General features: G+C 39.0%; 1 protein-coding gene across 4 annotated transcripts in view; it reads left to right on the top strand.

Moving 5' to 3' along the window:
* The window catches only part of DNAH8 (dynein axonemal heavy chain 8), a 332,430-nt gene that overhangs the window by 133,049 nt on the left and 175,923 nt on the right, over positions 1-23,458 (top strand). For 3 of the 4 annotated variants that reach the window (XM_032862300.1, XM_032862303.1, XM_032862301.1), the window contains 10 exons: positions 1,026-1,163; positions 1,324-1,564; positions 5,973-6,172; positions 9,003-9,156; positions 10,556-10,719; positions 14,577-14,679; positions 15,655-15,759; positions 16,073-16,234; positions 19,513-19,737; positions 22,780-22,952. In XM_032862300.1, the coding sequence (XP_032718191.1) occupies positions 1,026-1,163; positions 1,324-1,564; positions 5,973-6,172; positions 9,003-9,156; positions 10,556-10,719; positions 14,577-14,679; positions 15,655-15,759; positions 16,073-16,234; positions 19,513-19,737; positions 22,780-22,952 (1,665 nt within the window). The remainder of the gene's footprint in view (positions 1-1,025; positions 1,164-1,323; positions 1,565-5,972; positions 6,173-9,002; positions 9,157-10,555; positions 10,720-14,576; positions 14,680-15,654; positions 15,760-16,072; positions 16,235-19,512; positions 19,738-22,779; positions 22,953-23,458) is intronic. The other variant, XM_032862302.1, reaches the window with a different exon arrangement.

The raw sequence follows: 23,458 nt of genomic DNA, 5'->3' as shown, positions 1-23,458 counted from the left end.
TAAATAAATCTTAAAAAAAAATGATGCAATGCTTTGGGTGTCGCAGTATGAAACTTGAAAGATTACTGTTGTCCCTTCCTTATGGGAGATCTTGTCATACTTTTTGTATTATTTTAGTCATTTTTAGCATAGCTGGCAATACTCTGTGATTAATAATGAAATAGTTCCCAAGGTGATCGGCAAAATGAATCAGCAAAATGAAGCAAGAATTGGAAAAATAAGATAATCAAGATTCCAGAAGGTGTTTTAGATTTATAAAAGGGTCTGATGTGCCCTTTTGATAATTGCAAGATAGAATGAGTTTTACTATATTAAAAACATAAGCAAACCTTGCCTTTGGTCTTTGGATTATTTACAATAAGTAATAAAATTATGATTATCAATCCTTAAAAATAGAACCACTCAAAAAATAACCTCAAAAACTAAAATTGTGTCTCAGGGACATTCATGGTCTGCTAAGGACTGAGGAATTCTTGGGAGTATCCACAAACTCTGTTGAGTGTTCAATTTTTGATGTTTGACACAATAAAGGACTTTTTCTTTGCTTGGATCTATAATCACTCCTCTTATTCTTGTTATGTATATAATTCCATTTGGGTACATAAGGGAAAGCTTTCAGTAGGAAAGTGATGTATAAGTCACTTTCCTAAAGGCAGATGTTCTCATAAAAAACCAGCTTGCGTTTGGAAGAAAGACAATCAAAACCTTAGCCTGAGCTTTGATCTTATTATCAGGTTCTGGTCACATTGTTTGCAATGTTTGGAACCATAATAATAATCACACCATTTGTTAATGTGAAGTCATAGTATGACTTGGAATGTTTGAAAACTATAAACTTGACCTAATTGATGGGGCTTTAATAAAATTTTTGTTTGGAAACTGACAGAGTTGTTTGCATGTTGGTGTCTGTAAGACATTACACATGTCATGTATGAAATGTTTGATTGAATGAATTCTGCCTATCCAATAATGACATTATTTTTAAGATATACATTATGTAATAACTTAATTATTTGGTTTCCCAGAAAAGAGCTCAACTTGCTGCAGAAGCTGTATGGACTATATGATACTGTAATGAACAATATTAGTGGCTATTATGAAATACTTTGGGGAGATGTAGACATTGAAAACATTAATGCAGAACTGCAGGAATTTCAAAACAGGTGAGTTTGAATAGAATTAAGCTTACCTTTTTATAGTGCCTATCTTCATAGGAACTGTAGGTATTTTACAAATACATTTATCTTCTGATATAAAGCTGTATACAGATAATGCTTCAAAGAAATGTGTAGTGATGTGATTTTTTTTTTTTTTCTCTAAAAGGTGTCGTAAACTCCCAAAAGGACTTAAAGATTGGCAGGCTTTCTTGGATTTGAAAAAAAGAATTGATGATTTTAGTGAGTCATGTCCTCTGCTGGAAATGATGACCAATAAGGCAATGAAACAGAGACACTGGGACCGAATCTCTGAGTTAACTGGAACCCCATTTGATGTGGAATCTGATTCTTTTTGTCTTAGAAATATTATGGAAGCACCACTACTTAAACATAAGGATGACATAGAGGTACATAAACTTATAAGATCTAATCACTGGTTCATTAAAGAACATCTCTTTATTTTTCTGAAAATTATGCAAATGGACATTTTATTTAAGGGTGTACTAATTGCTCTATATATTGTACCCTCAAAATTTGGAGTGGCCCTCCCTTTGGTTTTGCAAAATAATATAGTAACTCAAGGAGATAAGATGATTATGTGAAATATGTTAGTTTGGGAGGTCCTCAATCTATCCTCCTTGTCCCTTAACTAGCTCTCATTTTTTAAAAAATCTGTTTATTTCTGTATTGCATTGCTGGTGAATTCCTCAGAACTATTAATATTAATAGTATGTGCCTATTGCCTTTTTGTTATTCATTTTCTGGCTCTTTTGTAATTCCTTTGTTCTTGTCTTCTCTCGCTCTCTTCTTTTGTTATTTGTATATCTGTAGTGGTATGCTTTATCTTTTGTGTATCTACTATAGGTTTTTTCTTTGTGGTTGCCATGAGGCTTATATATAACAACATATTTATAACAGTTTGTTTTCAGTTGATAACTGAAGCTTGAATGTATTCTAAAGCTCTACATTTTTACTATCCCCCCACTACATTTTGTTTTTGATACCACAGTTTACATTTTTTTATCTGTGTCTCCACTGACAAATATTGTAGTTATAGTTAGTTTTACTACATTTGTCTTTTAACCTTCATATTGGCTTTTTAAGTAGTTAACTTACCACCTTTAATACATTAGACTATTCTGAATTTTACTATATATTTACCTTTACCAGTGAGATCTACACTTTCATATATGTCCTGTTACTAATTAATACTGTTTCATTTTAGCCTAAAGAAGTCCCTTTAACATTTCTTGTAAGGTTCGTCTAGTGGTGATGAACTCAAGTTTAGGCTTGTCTGGAAAACTCTAGCTTTCCTTTGATTCTGAAGGACAACTTTTCCAGGTAGGGTATTCATGATAATTTTTTTCCTGTCATCACTTTGAATATATTGTGCTCCTGTCTTCCAGTGTGCAAAGTTTCTGCTGAATAATCTGCTGTTAGTCTTGTGGGAGTTTCCCACCTAACAAGTTATTTTTCTCTTGCTACTTTTATGATTTCCTCTTTGTTTTTAACTTTTAACACTTTAATTATAGTCTCTTGGTGTGGGTCTCTTGGGTTCATCTGCTTTGAAATTCTCTGGGCTTCTGATATCTAGTTTTCAGCCATTATTTTTTCAAATACATTTTCTGCCCTCTTGTCCTCCTGAGATTCCTATAATGTGAATGTTGCCTCACAGGATCTATAAGTCCCTTAAGTTGTCTTCATTATTTTTCATTCTTTTTTCTTTTTGCTCTGGTTGGGTAAGTTCTGGGCCCTGTCTTCCAAGTTCATGATCCCTTCTTGTGCTTCATCTAGTCTGCTGTTGAACTCCTTTATGTGCTTTTCAGTTCTGTGATTGTATTCTTCAGCTCCATGACTTCTACTCGGTACCTTTAAAATATTTTCTTTTTCTTTGTTGGAATTCTCACTTTGTTCATGCATTATCCTCCTGAACTTGGTGGGTATTTTTATGACCATTATTTTGAGTTCTTTATCTGGTAAACCACTCATCTCTGTTTCATTAAAGTCTTTTTCTGAGGACATTACTTGCTTTATTTGGATCATATTCCTGTTTTTTCATTTTACTTTGCTCTGCATTGATTTTTATGCATCATATAAAACAATAACCTCTCCTTGTCCTGAAGGAGTGGCCTTGTGAGGAGATAAACCTTATCCTTCAAGCCTGCCCTAGCTCTTGGTTGTCTCTCAAACCTTTATGTTTGTCCCAGTAGTCTACTTTGTCTTTAGGTGCTCTCAGTAATTGAGGATGTAACAAGACCTATCAGGTCCCAAAGTGGAGGATTTCAGTCAGCACCTAGACTTAGGCTGATTGGAAACTACATCCTTAGGCAACAACTATTAAAGCATGCAAATATGCCTCTTTTAAGGGAATACTAGGAGATGGACATTTATGTCTGTTCTCTCTGCACTGAAGCCAGGAATGACAGCCAGTTAAGAAATTTCTTTGCTTGCTACCATTCTGTTGAACCCAAGAACAAAAGCCCTGCTGGTCACCACAGTCAGGCTATCAAGGGATGTGCCTTTTGGGTGACAGCCACAATTGTGGAGTGCCAGTTTTTTACACAGGCTCCTTTGTTGGAGATGCCAGCATTTGGGAGCACAGCATAAGGAGTCTGAATATCACACTCACCCTTCAAAGTCTCTGGAGAGGATTACAGTTGACCCTTGGATATATGTTTAATTAAGACCCTGCTCCTCAGGCCACAGCTGTGAAGAAAAAGCAATAGGCCTCTTTCACAGTAAGAAACTGGGCATTTCAGTCTGATGTCTCAGCGTTCAGCACTGGAAGGTGGGTAACTAGTTAAGAACTCCCCCCTGCCCACCATTTATTCTAGTCCTGTGACATCTCAAACACAAGCCTCATTTGCCACCAGAATCAGGGGATCATCCAGATTCCCTGTGTGGCAGCTGCAAAACAAAAAAAAAAACAAACAAACAAAAAACCAAAAACAAAAACCAGGGTGCCTGAAATGTGCATAAGCTCCCTTCTGGGAGATATTGGTGACCTACGATGAGGTAGATGGACACTGCAACAATGGTGCCCACCAGCCTCCATCTTGGGAGAGTATCTTGGGAGACCCCAAGTTGTGAATAAATTAGATGCCCGCCCCTCAGGCAAAAGCTCTAATATAAGCAAATAGGCCTTTTTCACAGAAAGGATGGGCAGTTTCCAGGGGTCTGCCTCTGTGTGGGACCCACAGGTTTAACCAGATATGTCGATGCAAACTGTTTACAAGGGCTTGCTGAGCCATCTCCCCTCCCCCGCACCTTACCAGAGCCCTCAAGCTTGGGTTTCATCTCCATCTACTGGTCTGTGTATCTTTTCCGCTCTGGTTCATGGAGATGTTTGTTTGGTTTTTAAGCCTGGCTATGTTTTCTACTTTCTCTGTTTGCATTTTATCAGTTACTCTATATTTTTGGAGGTGAGGAACTGTACCATGTAACTGGAAATCTCTCATATATATGATTTTGAGTTTTCTGCCTTTTCTTCCCCCTTCTTTTTTTAAAAAAAAAGTATTTATTTATGAGAGAGAGAGAGAGAGAGAATAAGCAGGGGGAGCAGCAGAAGGAGAGGGAGAAGCAGGCTCCCTGCAGAGCAGGGAGCCCAACACGGGAGTTGATCCCAGGACCCTGGGATCATGACCTGAGCTGAAGGCAGATGTTTAACCCACTGAGCCACCCAGGCTCTCCATCTCCTTCTCCCCTTCTTAACAATACATATATGCCAGCAATATATATTTCAAAGAATTTTGGCCTATTTATAAATGCCACTCCAATACTATTGAAGGAAATGAAGAATTGAAAAAGAACTTTGGTGTCCATCTCATTCTTATAAGTAGGTTTTATACTGAAGAATATAGCCATTTATAAGCTGTGCTTTGAAAAAGGCCATTTTATAATTTCAAGGAATTCTAGGGTTCAGTTACTATTTGTGCCCCAAAACAGATTCTCAGCACTGTGTATGCCAGTACGTCCTGTTTGCTCTGCTCTGCATGTCCTGCTGTTTGCCAAGTTGGATTCTTTCTGTTCTGGGACTCACCACCTCTAAAGGAACTCTTTCCTCTCCCTGTAGAGTGTCTGCCCCCACCACCACGGGAATCCCACTCAGTCTCACATGCTCCCTCCTCAGTGAGGCCTTCCCTCCTGACTGTGGGCAGAAGTCGTTTCTCCCTCTTCAGAACTCCCAACAAGTCATACCACTCTGAGGACATTTATTATATGCTACTTTGTATTATAATTATTTGTGGAAATACCTTGCCCCTTTCAATTCCTTTCCATCTCTAAGATCGATGATTCTAAGTATGAAAACAAATAGAGGCATGGTGGGGAAAATATGTTACTTTTATTTTCCTTTATGAGACTTTCATATCAAGGACTCTCAGAAAAACAGGAAACCCTGTGAGGAAAAAAAAAAAAGAAAGAAATGACTTTTAAGCAAATGAGACATTCATTTAGGGCCAGAGCAGGATGGAATACAGAAATGATTCTATGCTACTTTGAAGAGTTCAAAGGACCCCCCACATATATTCTCCCTTGTTTCCTGTAACAACCTGCTAAGATAGAGCAGCTGTTATTATTTCCATTTTGGCCAAAAAACTCCAATTAAAATGTAATCAAGAAACATGAAGATTTAAACTCTGCTATTGTGTGTGTATGGTACCATAAAAGAACTAGTAGTCAGATGGTCAGAAGGTTTCCTTGGCTGTAAAATGACTAAATGACTTCTAGGTTCAAGCTTGAAAATGCTATGATTTTCTAAGGCACTTAATTTTTAATTGGAAATGTCATGACATATTCTTTGATCTCCCTCTGAAGGATATTTGCATATCTGCCATTAAGGAGAAGGATATTGAAGCCAAGCTGACTCAGGTGATTGAAAATTGGACCAACCAGAACCTGAGTTTTGCAGCATTTAAGGGAAAGGGAGAGCTCCTTCTCAAGGGAACTGAATCAGGAGAGATCATCACCTTGATGGAGGATAGTTTAATGGTCTTAGGTTCCTTACTAAGCAACAGGTAATTTTATACTTTGGGGGAAGGTTTTAACTTGGTTTCTAGGATTATATAATACGGATGAAAGCCCAGTTTTGCAGCTGTGGTATAACACAAGATTCTGAACTCAAGGGCTCCCTCTTGTCTGTCCTTAAATGAGCTACCTATTTCCCTAACGATCATGGCTTCTGTCTCTTCTTTATGGTACTCATTTCTTCTTAACTGTTTTTCTGGTGGGCACCGTCATAATTATTTCCCCCCAGATTGGCAGTTTATCTCTTGAACATCTTGGCTCCCCACTGAGATGACATATTCATTTTGTTTTCTTTTCTTTGGTTCCTCCAAGTTGTTATCTTTGCCTTCCTAGGCTGGCCCTGCTCAGGTGTTCACCCACTGACCCAGGAAAAGTATGCTGGCAACACATGAAAGGAATATATTATTAGGGGCTTATTATGTAAACCCTTCATGCATTCTTTTATGAGGAAAATTGTCTATATGTGTGTTGGTTTTACTTTTCCCTAAGTGAGACAACCTGTCCATCATTGGATTACTGAAACAGCTGGAAGGTGACTGTGACCTTGAGTGCAGTTTTTGGAAATGGGACTCAGATTAAGTATACTGTCAGGTCATAATCTGGACATTAGCAACCTCTAATCCCCTAGCTGACTATGCAATAATTCTCAACCGTTCTTCATTTCAGCACACCTAAGAAATATGTCACAACCTCATCATTAGCAGAATCAATGTCTGGGATACATGGGAATTCTAATATCCCTTCTCTAGGTTGGAACCACTGGTTAATGAATGATACCCTCCATGACTGCTGGCCTCAAAGGCACACTTGCACTTGGATAATGACCTAACTCCAAAACTCCTAGTTCTGGGAGTTCTGGGAGTTCTGGGTTGACTTGTTGGGGTTAAAACTCTACATATATCTCTGCTTTCAGGGAATCTGAATAATCCTGGCAAAGGTGACCATAGGATATTCAGTTGTTCTTAAACTTTATGGGATACTGCTTCCACTGCTCATTGCAAATTTTGCCTTGCTGATTTCCTGGATGATGTCCTCTTGAAGAAAGACTGTAGATTCATCTGAACAGTGCTGTAGCCAACGAATTTGGGATTGGAAGCGTTTCTTAGTTCCATACTTAACTTGGATTTAGCCTGATTAGTATAATACTTATTTATAGTACTAGTAAACACAAAGCTGACGCAGTGCCTGCTGGGTCTCTAGGGCTACCTGGGTGTGACTTCAGGAGGAAATTATTTATCTCCATAGGTGAGACTTAACTCCAGATATTGCCTGGTTGGTGACACCTTGCTGGTGGATTCCTGATTGATCTATAGGACTAACTATCCATCACGACAGGTTCCACTAGCCAAAGTTGTGCAATGACCAAAGGGCAGAATGTGGTTATGCTAGATCTTATTTCAAGTCTCCCTTTTTGATGCTGGGAAGTTACACAACATCAAAAATGATTCTTTTTTTTTTTTTCCTCTCTCTGTGCAGGACCATTTTTATCCTCAAATATCTAGGTGCTTCAACCCACTGAAGTGTCCATCTGTACCATCTTAGTGTGCTTGTCTTAATTTTGAAGATGCTTTTAGCATATTGACTTCTTTTGGCTCTAGAGTGTTGGCCAGGTGGACAGTATAAATTGGGTGTTGAGTCAAAAGCCTCTTACTACCTGAATAGCTCATGTATCTCCTATATAATTCCCCATATACCTCTCTATATAGCATGGGCTTCTAGAGAAGTTATGGGTTGTATTCAGACATCAGACTATACCCAGAAGAACCCCCTTCTGTATGTAAGCAACTGCAAGTCACCCCACCCTGGATCATGAAAACTTTGAAGAGTGTTATCAGTAATGGTCACTTACCAGCAATGTCACTACACCACACCAAAACTACTTGTCATTGCCACAAACTGAGATCACCTTCTTTATCCAACTATAGGTAACTGGGTCCTTACCTGGTAGCTTCCCATCACTTCTTGCATGACATCCCCTGTATTTCTTGTCTGTCTTGGCTGGGCCCAGCTTTCTGGACACCTCAAATTCTCACAAACTCTGCAGCTAGCCCTGATGTTGAGAAAAGAGGAAGCATGCTATTTGGGGCCAACTATTCTCTAACTCCCTAGAATCTAGGCATAGTGCCTGGTGGAATTATAGTCTATGGGTGAGAAGAGCACATCTGTAGGTGGACATCAACCCTCAATCTTGACTATTGGCCTTGTCATCATAGTTACAGAGACCAGGAACAGTGCCCTATGTGTTATTCCTGCAGTCAGTGCTCACTTAGATTTGGTTCACAGTAGTCTTCTAAAAACACCTTATTCCGTGTCTTCACTTTCCTTCCAGAAACAACCAGCACAATCATTTTGCTGTACCTCTGTGTCCCAACACTTGGCCCATCTTCCTGGTCTGTGACTCATACACAGAAACAAGGAAAATCACTTTAATGATAATGAGTTTTATGCCTAGAAAAGCAAATATCTCATTCGCTGTATGAAATTTATTAGGAACTGACTTTTAGGGAAAAAAAAAGTTCATTTCCAAAGGAATGTTTCTCCTCTAATATACTATTTTTTTAAAGATTTTATTTATTTGACAGAGAGAGAGATCACAAGTAGGCAGAGTCAGGCAGAGAGAGAGGGGGGAGCAGGCTCCCCACTGAGCAGAGAGCCTGATGTGGGGCTCGATCCCAGTACCCTGAGATCATGACCTGAGCCAAAGACAGCGGCTTAATCCACTGAGCCACCCAGGCACCCCTCCTCTAATTTACTTTGTTAGGCCATACTATTTTCTGCATCATCCTTCAAATACGGTATTTTCCCATTTTTACTTTTTAGATATAATGCTCCATTTAAAAAAACTATCCAGAGTTGGGTGTATAAATTGTCCACTTCCTCAGATATAATTGAAGAGTGGCTGGTAGTCCAGAACCTTTGGGTTTATCTTGAAGCTGTCTTTGTAGGTGGAGATATTGCCAAACAACTCCCTCAGGTAAATATGGCTTTTGTAACTACCAAACATACAGTTTGATGTGTGTTGGCTGTATGTCTCTGTAGAAGACTTTACAAAGACATATGGCTGTATCTTGATTATTTAAACCAGGGTTGGAGATCTCTGGCCCACACATCTGTTTTTGCAAATAAGTTTTATCAGAACACAGCTGTATCTATTCATTTATGTTCTGTCTACAGCTGCTTTACCATTGCCCAAGCAGACTTGAGTGGTTGTAACAGAGAACATATGGCCCATAGAGCCTAAAATATTTACTATACAACTCCTTTGCAAAATAAATTTTAAAAATGTGCTGATTTCTTAATTTACATTAGTAGAAAGAAGGGATTCACATATTTTCAAATTTCCAGGTTTTCTGAGGTTGTGAGGTACATTCAGATGTGGTACTATTAAATTATAGTTGTTCATCTCTTCTAAGAGGTTACCTTACAATCTTCCTCTGAGATTAGAATTAAAATTAATCTGTATTGTATAAGCACAAATTAACTATTAGTAAGTTGACCAGTAATAGATCAGAAATATACCATGGGGCAAAGAAACATCTTCAGAAGCCCTTAACAAAAATCTTTAAAACAGCTTTATTCGGGCCTTTTAAGTAAATACACTTACTAATAGCTTTATTCTATGAAGGTAATGTCCCTCTTATGAAATTAAGGCTGCTTTTTCTGAATTTCTATAAATACAGAATCTATATAAATTAAAAATCAAGGATAAAAGTGTTTTGAAAATGACTTGTTTCCCTTTGTAACAACACATTTTTAAAAATAATTCTTTTCTTTTTCAATCAGAAAGTTGTATTGTTGAGAAAAAATACCCTTAAAAATTTTAAGAATCAAGTTTATGCCATTTCTTGAGGCATTTTTTGCAATTGAATGCAAAGCTTAATATCATCCATAGTAAATAGAGAAATTTCATTTGCGAGAATGTAAATGAAGCTTTGTTCTGGGGTTTTACTTTTTTTTTTTTTTTCTTTTTCCTGGGGTATTTTTGAGCTGTAATTATTCAGAGGATCTTGAGATCAGATTATTTTCATGCTTCTTCAGTTTGCTCATCAAACCAAACACCTGGGGTGCTGAAAGACTAGATTTGAGCTTTAAGTTGATAGCTCTGCAAATTAATTGTGTGGCATTTTGAAAAATATATTAAATGTAAGAAAACAAATAAGCGATAAGCTCCATTGTGACAAAGCAGTATTTCAACAGGCAGTTTTATGGCTGGTTTTTTGTTGTCCAGAATTAATGCAGATGAAAAAAAAATTGCTCCTTTAAATTATGTAGACTGAGAACTAATAGAAGCCGGTCTGAGGAACTCTAGAAAATTCCAGAATGAAGACTTTGCTTTATTCAAATGTTAATTACTGACTAGGAATTTGTTTTAGGAAGCAAAGCGGTTTCAGAATATTGACAAGTCCTGGATGAAGATAATGCAGCGAGCTCATGAGAACCCCAATGTGATCAGTTGCTGTGTTGGAGATGAAACCATGGGGCAACTTTTACCTCATTTGCACGAACAGTTGGAAGTATGTCAGAAGTCACTCACAGGGTAAGAGTGGAAGTTGTTAAGTTTCCTATCATTTTATATGTGATGGTGTTTTCTCCCAAACAAGTAAATAATATTGATGGCATTTCTGGTTTGATAGGGATGGCTGAAGTGGCTCTAGGAATTTAGCATGAACTTAATTTTCCTGCAAAAAAGAACCCATAGCTTTGGGGGTTGGGGAGTTAAGGCATTGTAGTAGTTTTATAGGGCTGCTGTAAGAAATTTCCACCAACTGGGTGGCTTAAAACAACAGACATTTATTTGCTCACATTTTGGGAGGCAGGAAATCTGAAATCAAGGTGTCAGCACCTTCTGAAGGCGCTGATGGAGAATCTTCCCTTCCTCTCCAAGGAATCTTCCTTTCCTCTCCTTGGCCTGTGGCTGCATAACTCAGATCTCTGTCTTTGCATGTCCTTCTCCTCTTCTTCCTGTGTGTCTCTTATGAGGACTCTTGTGATGGGATTTAGGGCTCATCTGGATCAACTAAGATTCTCTCTTCTCAAAATCCTTAAATTCAGTGCATCCACAATGACCCTTTTTCCAAATAAGGCCACATGCACTGCTTCCAGGGAACAGGACGAAGACATGTCTTCTGGGGGACTACCATTCAACTCACTACAGGCATGGAGTAGAGATGCACACTAAGCAAACAATTAGCCAGACAAATTCATGGATGGTTTTCTTAAAAGGCAGTTCATTCTCAATTTCTGTTTGAAATAGAGTTATGGGATATCCTAGTTTGTCCAAGTTTATATGCCTCTGCCCCAACTTCATGGCTAGTGGGTCCCCCAGTGCTTCTCCAGTATCCTGGTTTGGAGATAATTATGTGTTCATCCTGGGTTTAAATCATGAAGTTCACAATATCCCTAGAAAGATCACGGTGATGTGATTTGAAGTGGGAGTTCATGAATGAATGGCCAAGAAGAATTCTTGAGATGTTTTTGGTACAAAAAAGTGGCTTTGTTAAAGCACGGGGGACAGAACCCATGGGCAGAAAGAGCTGCACTCAAATTGTGAGGAGCAGTTCATTACATACTTTGGAGTTGCAGGGTGGGTAAAGACAAAGGAAGTTTCCAAAAAGATTTTCATATGCTAAAGAAGACTTATAGGATCCTGGCTAAGGTTTTTGTTTTTGTTTCTGTTTCTGTTTAATTTTTACTTATTTTTAAAATTTCCTTTTAGTGTTCCAGAATTCATTGTTTATGCACCACCCTCAGTGTTCCATGCAATACGTGCCCTCCTTATTACCCACCACAGGGCTCACCCAACCTCTTGCCCCCTGCCCCTCCAAAACCCTCAGATTGTTTTTCAGAGTCCACAGTCTCTCATGGTTTTTCTCCCCCTCCAACTTCCCCCAACTCCCTTCTCCTCTCCATCTCCCCATGTCCTCTGTGTTATTCCTTACGCTCCACAAATAAGCAAAACCATATGATAATTGACTCTCTCTGCTTGACATATTTCACTCCGTGTAATCTCTTCCAGTCCCGTCCATGTTGCTACAAAAGTTGGGTATTCATCCTTTCTGATGGAGGCATAATATTCCATAGTGTATATGGACCACATCTTCCGATATTATCCATTCGTTCACTGAAGGGCATCTTGGTTCTTTCCACGGTTTGGTGACTGTGGCCATTGCTGCTATGAACATTGGGGTACAGATGGCCCTTCTTTTCACTAGATCTGTATCTTTGGGGTAAATACCCAGTAGTGCAATTGCAGGGTCCTAGGGAAGCTCTATTTTTAATTTCTTAAGGAATCTCCACACTGTTTTCCAAAGTGGCTGCACCAACTTGCATTCCCACCAACAGTGTAAGAGGGTTCCTCTTTCTCCACATCTTCTCCAACACACGTTGTTTACTGTCTTGTTAATTTTGGCCATTCTAACTGGTGTAAGGTGGTATCTCAATGTGGTTTTGATTTGGATCTCCCTGATGGCTAGTGATGATGAACATTTTTTCATGTGTCTGTTAGCCATTTGTATGTCTTCTTTGGGGAAGTGTCTGTTCATGTCTTCTGCCCATTTTTTTTTTTAAATTTTTAAAATTTATTTTCAGCATAACAGTATTCATTGTTTTTGTACCACACCCAGTGCTCCATGCAATCCATGCCCTCTCCAATACCCACCACCTGGTTCCCCCAGCCTCCCACCCCCCGCCCCTTCAAAACCCTCAGATTGTTTTTCAGAGTCCATAGTCTCTCATGGTTCACCTCCTCTTCCAATTTCCCTCAACTCCCTTCTCCTCTCTAACTCCCCTTGTCCTCCATGCTATTTGTTATGCTCCACAAATAAGTGAAACCATTTGATAATTGACTCTCTCTGCTTGACTTATTTCACTCAGCATAATCTCTTCCAGTCCCGTCCATGTTGCTATAAAAGTTGGGTATTCATCCTTTCTGATGGAGGCATAATACTCCATAGTGTATATGGACCACATTTTCCTTATCCGTTCGTCCACTGAAGGGCATCTTGGTTCTTTCCACAGTTTGGCGACCGTGGCCATTGCTGCTATAAACATTGGGGTACAGAGGGCCCTTCTTTTCACTACATCTGTATCTTTGGGGTAAATACCCAGTAGTGCAATGGCAGGGTCATAGGGAAGCTCTATTTTTAATTTCTTGAGGAATCTCCACACTGTTTTCCAAAGTGGCTGCACCAACTTGCATTCCCACCAACAGTGTAAGAGGGTTCCCCTTTCTCCACATCCCCTCCAACACATGTTGTTTCCTGTCTTGCTAATTTTGGCCATTCTAACTGGTGTAAGGTGGTATCTCAATGTGGTTTTAATTTGAATCTCCCTGATGGCTAGTGATGATGAACATTTTTTCATGTGTCTGTTAGCCATTTGTATGTCTTCTTTGGGGAAGTGTCTGTTCATGTCTTCTGCCCATTTTTTGACATATTATCTGTTTTGTGTGTGTTGAGTTTGAGGAGTTCTTTATAGATCCTGGATATCAGCCCTTTGTCTGTATTGTCATTTGCGAATATCTTCTCCCATTCCGTGGGTTGCCCCTTTGTTTTGTTGACTGTTTCCTTTGCTGTGCAGAAGCTTTTGATCTTGATGAAGTCCCAAAAATCATTTTTGCTTTTGTTTCTTTGCCTTTGGAGACATATCTTGAAAGAAGTTGCTGTGGCCATGTCGAAGAGGTTACTGCCTATGTTCTCCTCTAGGATTCTGATGGATTCCTGCCTCACGTTGAGGTCTTTTATCCATTTCGAGTTTATCTTTGTGTATGGTATAAGAGAATGGTCGAGTTTCATTCTTCTACACATAGCTGTCCAATTTTCCCAGCACCATTTATTGAAGAGACTGTCTTTTTTCCACTGTATATTTTTTCCTGCTTTGTCAAAGATTATTTGACCATAGAGTTGAGGGTCCATATCTGGGCTCTTTACTCTGTTCCACTAATCTATGTGTCTGCTTTTATGCCAGTACCATGCTGTCTTGTTTTTGTTTTGTTTTTTTAACAGTAAGATATCAGAAGCTCCTGCAGGAATGTTATACTCTGCCTGTCTCAAGTATTTGTCAATGGGCTGCAAGTTATAAGGAAATCTAATTTTATCTAAATTTCCTTTTGCCCTTGTTCTCCACATCAACAGGAGGGCTCTTGAGAAAGAAGAACCATAGGTGATGGAGCAGGTTCGCTCTGAATCCCTTTCTTATTTTACTTGCTTTCCCAAGTGCCATCCACGACCTAGCACAGACTTTGGTTCTAACCAAACATTTCAGAGACAAATGGGAATTGACTGTAGGTGTTTGCTATTATCTTACTGAAGATGTTAGGAATTGTGTCTTGGCTAAAAAAAAAACCCAAATTAATAATTCAGAAAATGCCATTTGGTAATATGACTTTATTTAAAGGTATTTGGAGAAGAAGAGATTACTGTTTCCAAGATTCTTCTTTGTATCTGATCCAGTTCTCCTGGAAATTCTTGGACAAGCCAGTGATTCCCACACCATACAGGTATAATCTTAAAATCTGTTACCTAAATTGCTTTTTTATACAGCATACATAATTAATAATAAAAACGAAGTTAGCAGCTTAATAGCACAGGCAGGAGAGTATTAAAAATTATGTTGAGGGTAAAATGTCCTTATTTTCTGTGTTTTCTGAGCTCATCAACCTAAGACAAGAGTCACTGATGATTATGCAACTCAACAGTTGAGTGACCTTAGCCAGCTTCTTAATTTTCCCGTGCCTCAGTTTCCTCATCTGTAAAATAGGAATGTTAATGGTTCCCACCTCATAGGATTATCATAAGGATTATGTGAGATCATGCACTGGAAAGTATTTAGAACACAGTATGTGCTCACTAAATGTATTCATTATTGTGAGTATTTTAGTCTAAATATTCTTGGATCAAATGGGGATTGTGGTTTGGATTTATTCAAATCCAAGAGCTTCTCAGGTGTTTTTAGACATTTCCAAGGGCGGTACTTCCAGAAAGCAGAACCAGGTGTGGGAGGCACTGAAGCACCCAATTCCAGGGCTTTGTCTGGTTTGGCAATCTGGGAAGCCACTACTAATGTCTTCCTTGCTGGTTTCTGGGGACCTGTGGGGAAGAAAAAAGAGAAGAGGGAGGTCAAAGCTGTGTCAGACAGAGAGAACCAGGAGAGAAGCAAGACAGAGCTGTGTCTGGAAGGGACATAGGTAGGGGCGGTGGGTTTTAGTCTCCATGTGGAGGAGGGCAACAGTCTTAGTCCAGCCTCCATCGTGGAACAAGGGCATTTGCAGGAAACAGGCTGTGGGGCTGATCTTAAAAGTGGGCCTCTGAGTCAGTTGAGGATGAAAGCAGTGTTTTGTTTATTTGTTGAAGGAATGAAATGCGTTCTTTATCTCTTACGAAGTCAATATATGTTAAGGCTTTTAAAAATGTCTCAGTGGCTTTGTGTTTAGCCTCATGTATGATGCCTTTGCTCTGTCTTGTGCTTCCTACAGCCACATCTCCCTGCAGTATCTGACAACATAAACGAGGTGACATTTCATGCAAAAGACTATGATCGTATCCTGGCCGTCATATCAAGAGAAGGAGAAAAAATTATTGTAATTTAACTTGGTTAAAATTCTGTTATTTGGATTTATTTCAAAATTTAGGTTGAGGAGAGCACAATTCTCTTTTGAACAACATTGAGTTAGGGAGGAGGGTGAAGTTGGGTTCTAATCCTGTCACCTTGGCTTGGTTACCCTGGCTTTCTATTTCCTTCCACCTAGAGCATTAGTTGATTTTTCTCATGTTTTAAATATGCTGTGTAAAATGCTTTGCATTGAGGTACTGTGATTTATCAAGTGAAGTGTGACATTTGTAAAAATAGGAAATTATTATCAATTTGTAATCTATCTGTAATATATTTTTTAGTTGGACAGTCCTGTTATGGCCAAAGGTCCAGTAGAGATTTGGCTTATGGATTTGTTAAAAATGCAGATGTCGTCCCTACATAATATCATTAGATCTGCATTCTACCAAATCAGCGATTCAGGATTTCAACTCTTACCTTTCCTCAACCACTTCCCAGCACAGGTGAGAATATATGTTTAAATAATGTTTAAGTTGGCCTTGATGGTGTGGCAGCCTTTATAGTCCTGAACTAGCTAGGGAGGCCTTCCCACCCTCAGCAGCCATCTCCCTACTTGTCCACCTACATGGTTCTAGGCCAACCTGTCCCATTCCCAGGAAGAGGATTTGCCACTCTTCTCCCATCATTAAGGAAAGCACTAAGACTAAACTCACTAATGGAAAATTTCATCTTACATATAAAACACACCTCTCATTATATGAAAGATATCTATGTATGGATTAGATGGTATATTTTCCATATAGCTATGTATGGATATGTGTAAATACAGATATTTCTAGAAACATAGACATAAATAAAAGGAATGAGCATATCTTTTCCTGAAACAAACTCTATCTTGGCTTTTGTGTATTTTCCCCTCAAGGGATTAAAAGTTGGCATAATCTGTTAAAGGAGGCCTCTTCATGCAGCTAACTTCCTAAGGACAGGACCTTGAAGAGCCTGGGATTAGACCAGATGTTCTCTTAAACAGCTCTCACATTCTAAGGCTCTCAGGAACTTATCGCGTTGCACCAAGTATTATTAAAACTGGGTGCAGGAAAAGAAGAGCCGAGAGTTCATTCAAATTTTCAAATTCCAGCCAGAATAAATGAAGAATGATGCTTTGTGATCTGGGTCAGAGATAGCGTGGGAGAGAAGGCAAGAGATATCCAAGGAAAATACAGGCAGTTTTGACCCAAACTACACTTCTTTACTAACTGCTTCTCCCGACCCAGCCTCTAAATCATGACTTAATGCACACACAGCGGAGACAGCTGAAATGATAGGAAATTACTTATTCAAATGACACAATTTACTGCTATAGAATCAAGCTTTATTAGAGAGAATATTCTGATATTGTATTTAATATTTTTGTATTGTGTAATCTCCTTGGCAAACCTTAATATCCTTCTCAGTTTTATTACCTTTGTGATGAAGCTTTATAAAATATTTGATAAGGTGAGAAAAATAGCTCCTTAGACCAAATCAGCATACCTTCCCTCTCCCAGAAAACTTGATTGCCTGTGTATTCTGAAGGAGAGGATCAGTTTAGTGTAGACAGAGCAGTTAGCATTGTGTGGGGAACGGAAAGCAAGTTCAGAGCAGGCATGAAGTTGAGCAAGGATAGGGCAGGAAAGTTGACCAGCCGTCAGGATTTTCTATAGTGTGTATACAACACAAATGAGGAGATGAAATTTTAAACAATTTTAGTGGGCAAACTTCAGTTATTTGGAAAAATTGCTCTAAGGAGTAATGGGGATATATATTCATCCAATATCTATTCTATACATACATGTTCATTCAGTATATACATTACTTATTTCAACCATCTGGAAATGATGACTTAATATTTTAGTGTTTTCCTTTCTAGCCTTTTCCCCATGTTTATTACAGGTAATGAGTAACATCGAGGAGAATGAGCATTCTTGTTTTGTTTTCATTTTAATGAGACATCCTCCATTTTTCACCCTTAAGTGTCCTGCCTTCTTAAACTGTGTTAAAAAACACAATTGGAAGGGGAGGTGAACCATGAGAGACTATGGACTCTGAAAAACAATCTGAGGGTTTTGAAGGGGCGGGGGCGGGGGTGGGAGGTTGGGGGAACCAGGTGGTGGGTATTAGGGAAGGCACGGATTGCATGGAGCACTGGGTGTGGTGCAAAAATAATGAATACTGTTACGCTGAAAAAATAAAAAATTTAAAAAAAACCCCACAATTTAAACTTTTCTTGGTGACTGAGGATAGTCGTTTTATTTTAAAGTAATCTCTATACCCAACCTGAGGTTTGGACTACACAACCTTTAGATCAAGGGTTGCATGCTTTGAGCCAGCCAGGCTTTTAAAGATTAGTTTTCAGACTTTACCACTAAGCAGTGATTTCTCAGAGAGTGTGGGTCTGTGTCTCTAAATCAGAGAGGCTTACACTGCTGGGAATTTTTGTTTTTTGCTTTGGTTTTTTTGTTTTTGTTTGTTTGTTTTTTGTTTTTTGTTGTTGTTGTTGTTTTGTTTTTCCTCTCTTGTTCCATCTTCTGCTGCTTTCAGAGTCAGAATTGGCTTGCTACTGGGAGCTTCCTGACGTGGGAGGTTTCCTCCACATAGGTTTGCTCTCACCTCAGTCAGGTGCCTTCATTTGTCTTCACCTGTAGACCACAGGATTGGCCACTGCTCTAGCACAAAACATTTTGCAGTCTTGAGGAGGCAGGAATAAGGAAAGGGTTATATTCGTGCCTTAGCCACATTAATACCATGCCCAACAGTATCCCCTTGCCACTCACTCTACTCTCAACCCTCCACGAAATGTGAGGTTGCCTTTGGTCCAAATGATCTCAGATCTGTTACTCAACTCTGCGGATGAACAAAAGTTCTTTTTTTTTTTTTTTAATGTTGAAAGCTCTACTTTTCATTTTTTTTATTTTTATTTTTTAAATTTTTTATTTTTTATAAACATATATTTTTATCCCCAGGGGTACAGGTCTGTGAATTGCCAGGTTTACACACTTCACAGCACTCACCATAGCACATACCCTCCCCAATGTCCATAACCCAAAAGTTCTTAAAGGGACAGCTGGCGCAGCAACGTGAGGGTGGGCCTTGTTCCAACAATTTTATTCCTTTCTCAGGGTAGAAGTTGTAGGCAAGGTGACAGTCACAACTTCCCTATGCCATCATCAGGAGAAAAAGGATTAGCTTCTTCCCCTTCTCATTTTCTGTCTCTCTCTCTCTCTCCTACAGATAAATATATATAGAGAGAAGTAGATGTAGGAAAAGATACAGATGATAGAGGGAGTGGGAGATTAAGAAAGGAGAAAACGTACTGTTTCTAGAAGTTGCAAGACAACTTTGGGAAATCTTCCTGCAGAAGAATACACAACAATGAGTCTAGTAATTCCATTTGCTTTTGTTGGTGAAGAAAAATCATCATATGGAGCTATCTGGTTGTCTCATACCCTCTATAGACAAATTTGTTAAACATCCTTCATAAAATACATACAGCTCCATAAATGATAGCCACTGTTTTCATTACTATTTATCTCTCTGCATTGAAATCATTAGATATCAGCAGTTAGGACTTCAAATGTTTATTTTTCCCCTTTTGGGAGTGGAGAAATGCATGTCTTTTTTGAGTTTAAAGTGGGTCAAACCTTGCTCGCCTTCATATTGGATGAGTGACCACCAAATTTTATTGCAGATGTGCTTTAAATAGTTGGCAAATTTACTTATTATTTTTCTTCTGGATGCATAGGTGGGGCTTCTGGGAATTCAGATGTTGTGGACACATGATTCAGAAGAGGCTTTAAATAATGCAAAAGATGACAGGAAAATCATGCACGTGACTAATCAGAAATTTTTGGATATTCTAAATATTCTAATTGGCCAGACAACACATGACCTAAGCAAGTTTGATAGAGTGAAATTTGAAACTCTGATTACCATCCATGTGCATCAAAGAGATATTTTTGATGATTTGGTAAAGTATCTTTTTTTTCTTAAACTAATGTAGTGTACTGATTAAAAACTTAGTGCTCCTAATAATGAGCAATTAGGTATTATATATATTCCCTAATGTATATGAACCTTCCATCCACTTGGTCCTTTTCTAAAACTGTCTCCGTATATACCATGTCTACAACTCTCTCCATTTGGTGGTTTAAACAACCATATATGTACATTCACGTATGTCATTCTGAAAGTATGGAACCGACTGATGAGATGTGAACTAACTATTTGTTCCATTACACCAAATCACCAGGGATATGATACAGTCTAGGTGAGACTGGTCATGAGTTATTTGCTCCATTGAGAAATAAGTCTTGATCAAATAGAATCGAGCTTCAGAGAAGTCTTGTGGACATTTGTCCAGCTGATAGTGTCCAGCAGGGCAGCATGGACTGAATTTGGACAAGGTTGTGTAGGGTGAGAGTAGGAGGGGTGGTATTTGAATTCCCTTCAGAAATAGGGCTCTAAACAGTGGTCTTGAGCCAAAGTTCTCCTAAAACAGTGGTTATCATTATAGGGTAGGAGCCCAGGAAGCTTTGATAAACACCCATTTGACTATCTTTGTCTTTACCATTGCTTGATTTGATTTGATTTGATTCATCTTAAAGGCATCTCTTTTCTTCACCAGAGACATGTAATTCATGCACCTTGGGTTGATTGATTATATTAGAGAATATAATCAATCAGAGACAAATGGTTACAAACTTGTATCTAAGGTTCTGATCAGGGCACCTGGGTGGCTCAGTTGTTTAAGCATCTGCCTTTGGCTCAGGTCATGATCCTGGGGTCCTGGGATCAAGCCCCGCATTGGGCTTCCTGCTCAGTGAGGAGTCTGCTTCTCCCTCTCCCCTTGCTTGTTCTCTCTCTCTCTCTCTAATGAATAAATAAAATCTTTAAGAAAAGGAGTTCTATCAGATAAGTTCATATTTATGGAAGGTTGAAGGACATACAGTCCATTTATTCTCCTGGAATCTAGAGTGTCACTTCTCAAAATATTATTATATGCCAACCATTTGCATTAGCATCTCCGGGGAGCTGGTTAGAAAAGCAGAATCTCCAGTCCTCTCCTCCACCCCATCCCCCACTGAATGAGAATCTGCATTTCAGGATTCCCAGGTGATTCATAAATGCAGGTTAACGTTGAGGAAACACTGCTCTAGGATTTATCTCTGGATCTTCTGAGCACGCCAGTCATACTGAGCTGCATACTCAGACCATAGTTCTTTGGCCATCTACAGAGTTGCTTTCAGTAAATTGTAGTTACTGTCATACGTTGGCTTTCTTTGAAGTCCACCTCAAGAAACTCCCATGAAATCCATTACTGTATCTGCGAAGAGCATGCGGCTAACCTCTCTTATTTACTTTTTTTTTTTTTAAGATTTTATTGATTTATTTGACAGAGAGAGAGAGAATATACAAGCAGGCAGAGCAGCAGGCAGAAGTAGAAGGAGAAGCAACTCCCCGCTGAGCAAGGAGCCCAATGTGGGTCTCAATTGTAGGACCCTGAGATCGTGTCCTGAGCCCAAGGCAAATGCTCAACTGACTGAGCCACCCACGCACCCCCTCTTGCTGACTCTTAAAGCTGAAATACCATGGAAGAAATTTCTTTTAAATCAAAGTGCTGAACAAAGTCTTACTTTATATCCAGAATGGATTTTTAAAAAGAAAACCCTATACAATTAAAACCACATAACTGTATTCTTTTTGTCTTAATTACTGTTGAACTCATGGTCTCTCTGCATCCCAACTAAGATGAGATCTCATGACTGGCATATTTGCATTTTATTTTTCCATGTGCAATGCTTAGAACAGCCTGATACCTGGTAAGAACTCAATCAGTATTAGCTATTATTTTTTCTTCAACTTCCATCTCCTCCTCACCATCTTAATGGATTGTTGAGAGGAGCTAGTTGACAGCATCTCCGTGGCTGCAGGTCCTGTGTGAAGGAAGGAGTCCCCGGGGGAGACACTGGATCGTGTCACCTGAAAGTTTTTCTTTAAGGTGATGAATACAAACTGTGATTTAGCTGAGAAGCCAGAATTCCTAAGTGCTGGGGGAAGCAAGACCGTAAACAAACGATGATGACAAAAAGCCAGACTCTCATCGCATGGAGACTTGATTAGGTGGAGGCTGGAACATGGCAGGGTTGCCAGAGATCAGCTGAATGACCTGGAAGTGAGAACGAATTTAAGAGCAGAGAAGGGGGATCCTTTGCCACTTGCCCCTGTTGCTGCACCTAAGTGGGCAGGACCAAATTTTCTCCAAGGTTGCCCATGGAAAATCACGAAGTACCTGAGAATGTGGTTTTGGTGGGATATTGTTCCTAAATGTGCTTCCCTGGTTTTTCTCTCTTGTATACATGGCTATAGGAGCCCAGGACCTCTTGCTCATAGGTGTACGTTGATGACCTGGCAGATTGGTGTGTTTGGCCGCAGTGCTAGTGTAGGAAGGCGTGTGTGCATAATCGACGAGAACACTGTTCAGCTCTGCTTCCATGTCTTGTAAAGCCCCAGTTCTCTCTTTCTCTAGAATCCCAGATGCCTCAGCTGTACTGAACTTCTTTCACTTTCCCGAACATGCAGCCAGATCTTCTCAGTCTTTGCCTAGGACATTTTACCCCTTTAAAAAATTTACTTATTTTTTTCTTTCAGTTTTGTTTCCCTGGGTAATTCCTACCATTTTTTCAGGGTTTAGTTTGAATATCCCTTTCAGCACCCCTAGACTACATTAGGTCCTCTTGCTACATATTTCCATGAACCCTGAATTTCTTTTCATACCTTTTTTGCAATTACTTGCTTATCTGTTTGTCTTTTGTCTTCTTTTGTCAGCTCCAGAAGGCAGGAACAAAGCCCGTCTGTGTTCACCCAGCAGTGTCAGGCCCAAGAAGGGACTTAATAAATATATGTTAGATAAATGAGAATCAGTTCACAAATGAGGATAAAAACTGCACATATGCTTGTTTTATACTATTGTAATTCAGCATGTAATCTCTTTGCACTTCATGTTTTTAAGGTAAAAATGCATATCAGATCAGTTACTGACTTTGAATGGCTGAAACAGAGTAGATTTTATTTTAAGGAAGATTTGGATCAAACTGTGGTGTCTATTACAGATGTGGATTTTATTTACCAGAATGAATTTCTGGGATGCACTGATCGTCTTGTAATCACTCCCTTAACAGATAGGTAAGACACTCTGTTTTTGTTATTCCATTTTGTAATTAAATGATGTTCTTAACATTGCTTTCAAATTGCATTTGAAATATTAACAAAAACATATTGCTGTTGTGTTAGGTCTATGCTAGCTCATCAAAGTCGGTCTAACAATGATGTAACCAAGGTTATTACTTAAATGTACATGTGCATTACATTTTTGTAAAGCAGAAAAAGATAAAAGAATGAAAGCAAGCTTAAACATTGACTGTGAGTAATACAGTAATGAATTTTAGATTGCAAGATGGAAAAATATCTCTGGCAACAAAAAAAGAACTCGTTAGAATTACAAAGAAGGCAGGGACCTTGGAGATGATCTAATTTAGTCTCCTGGTTTTCCAAATGTAGAAATGGATACCTAAAGTGAAGTTTCTTGGCCAGGTATGAATAATCAGTCAATGACCGATCTCGTCACAGTTCTTTCCAGCATGTGAAACTGGTCCTTTCTCATTTCTACATATCCCACGGCAACCAGTTCA

The sequence above is a fragment of the Lontra canadensis genome, unplaced genomic scaffold (genome assembly GCF_010015895.1).
Source record: "Lontra canadensis isolate GAN:19392208 unplaced genomic scaffold, GSC_riverotter_1.0 scaffold23, whole genome shotgun sequence".
Classification (NCBI taxonomy): Eukaryota; Metazoa; Chordata; class Mammalia; order Carnivora; family Mustelidae; genus Lontra; species Lontra canadensis.
This window is presented reverse-complemented; position numbering and strand designations above follow the sequence as displayed.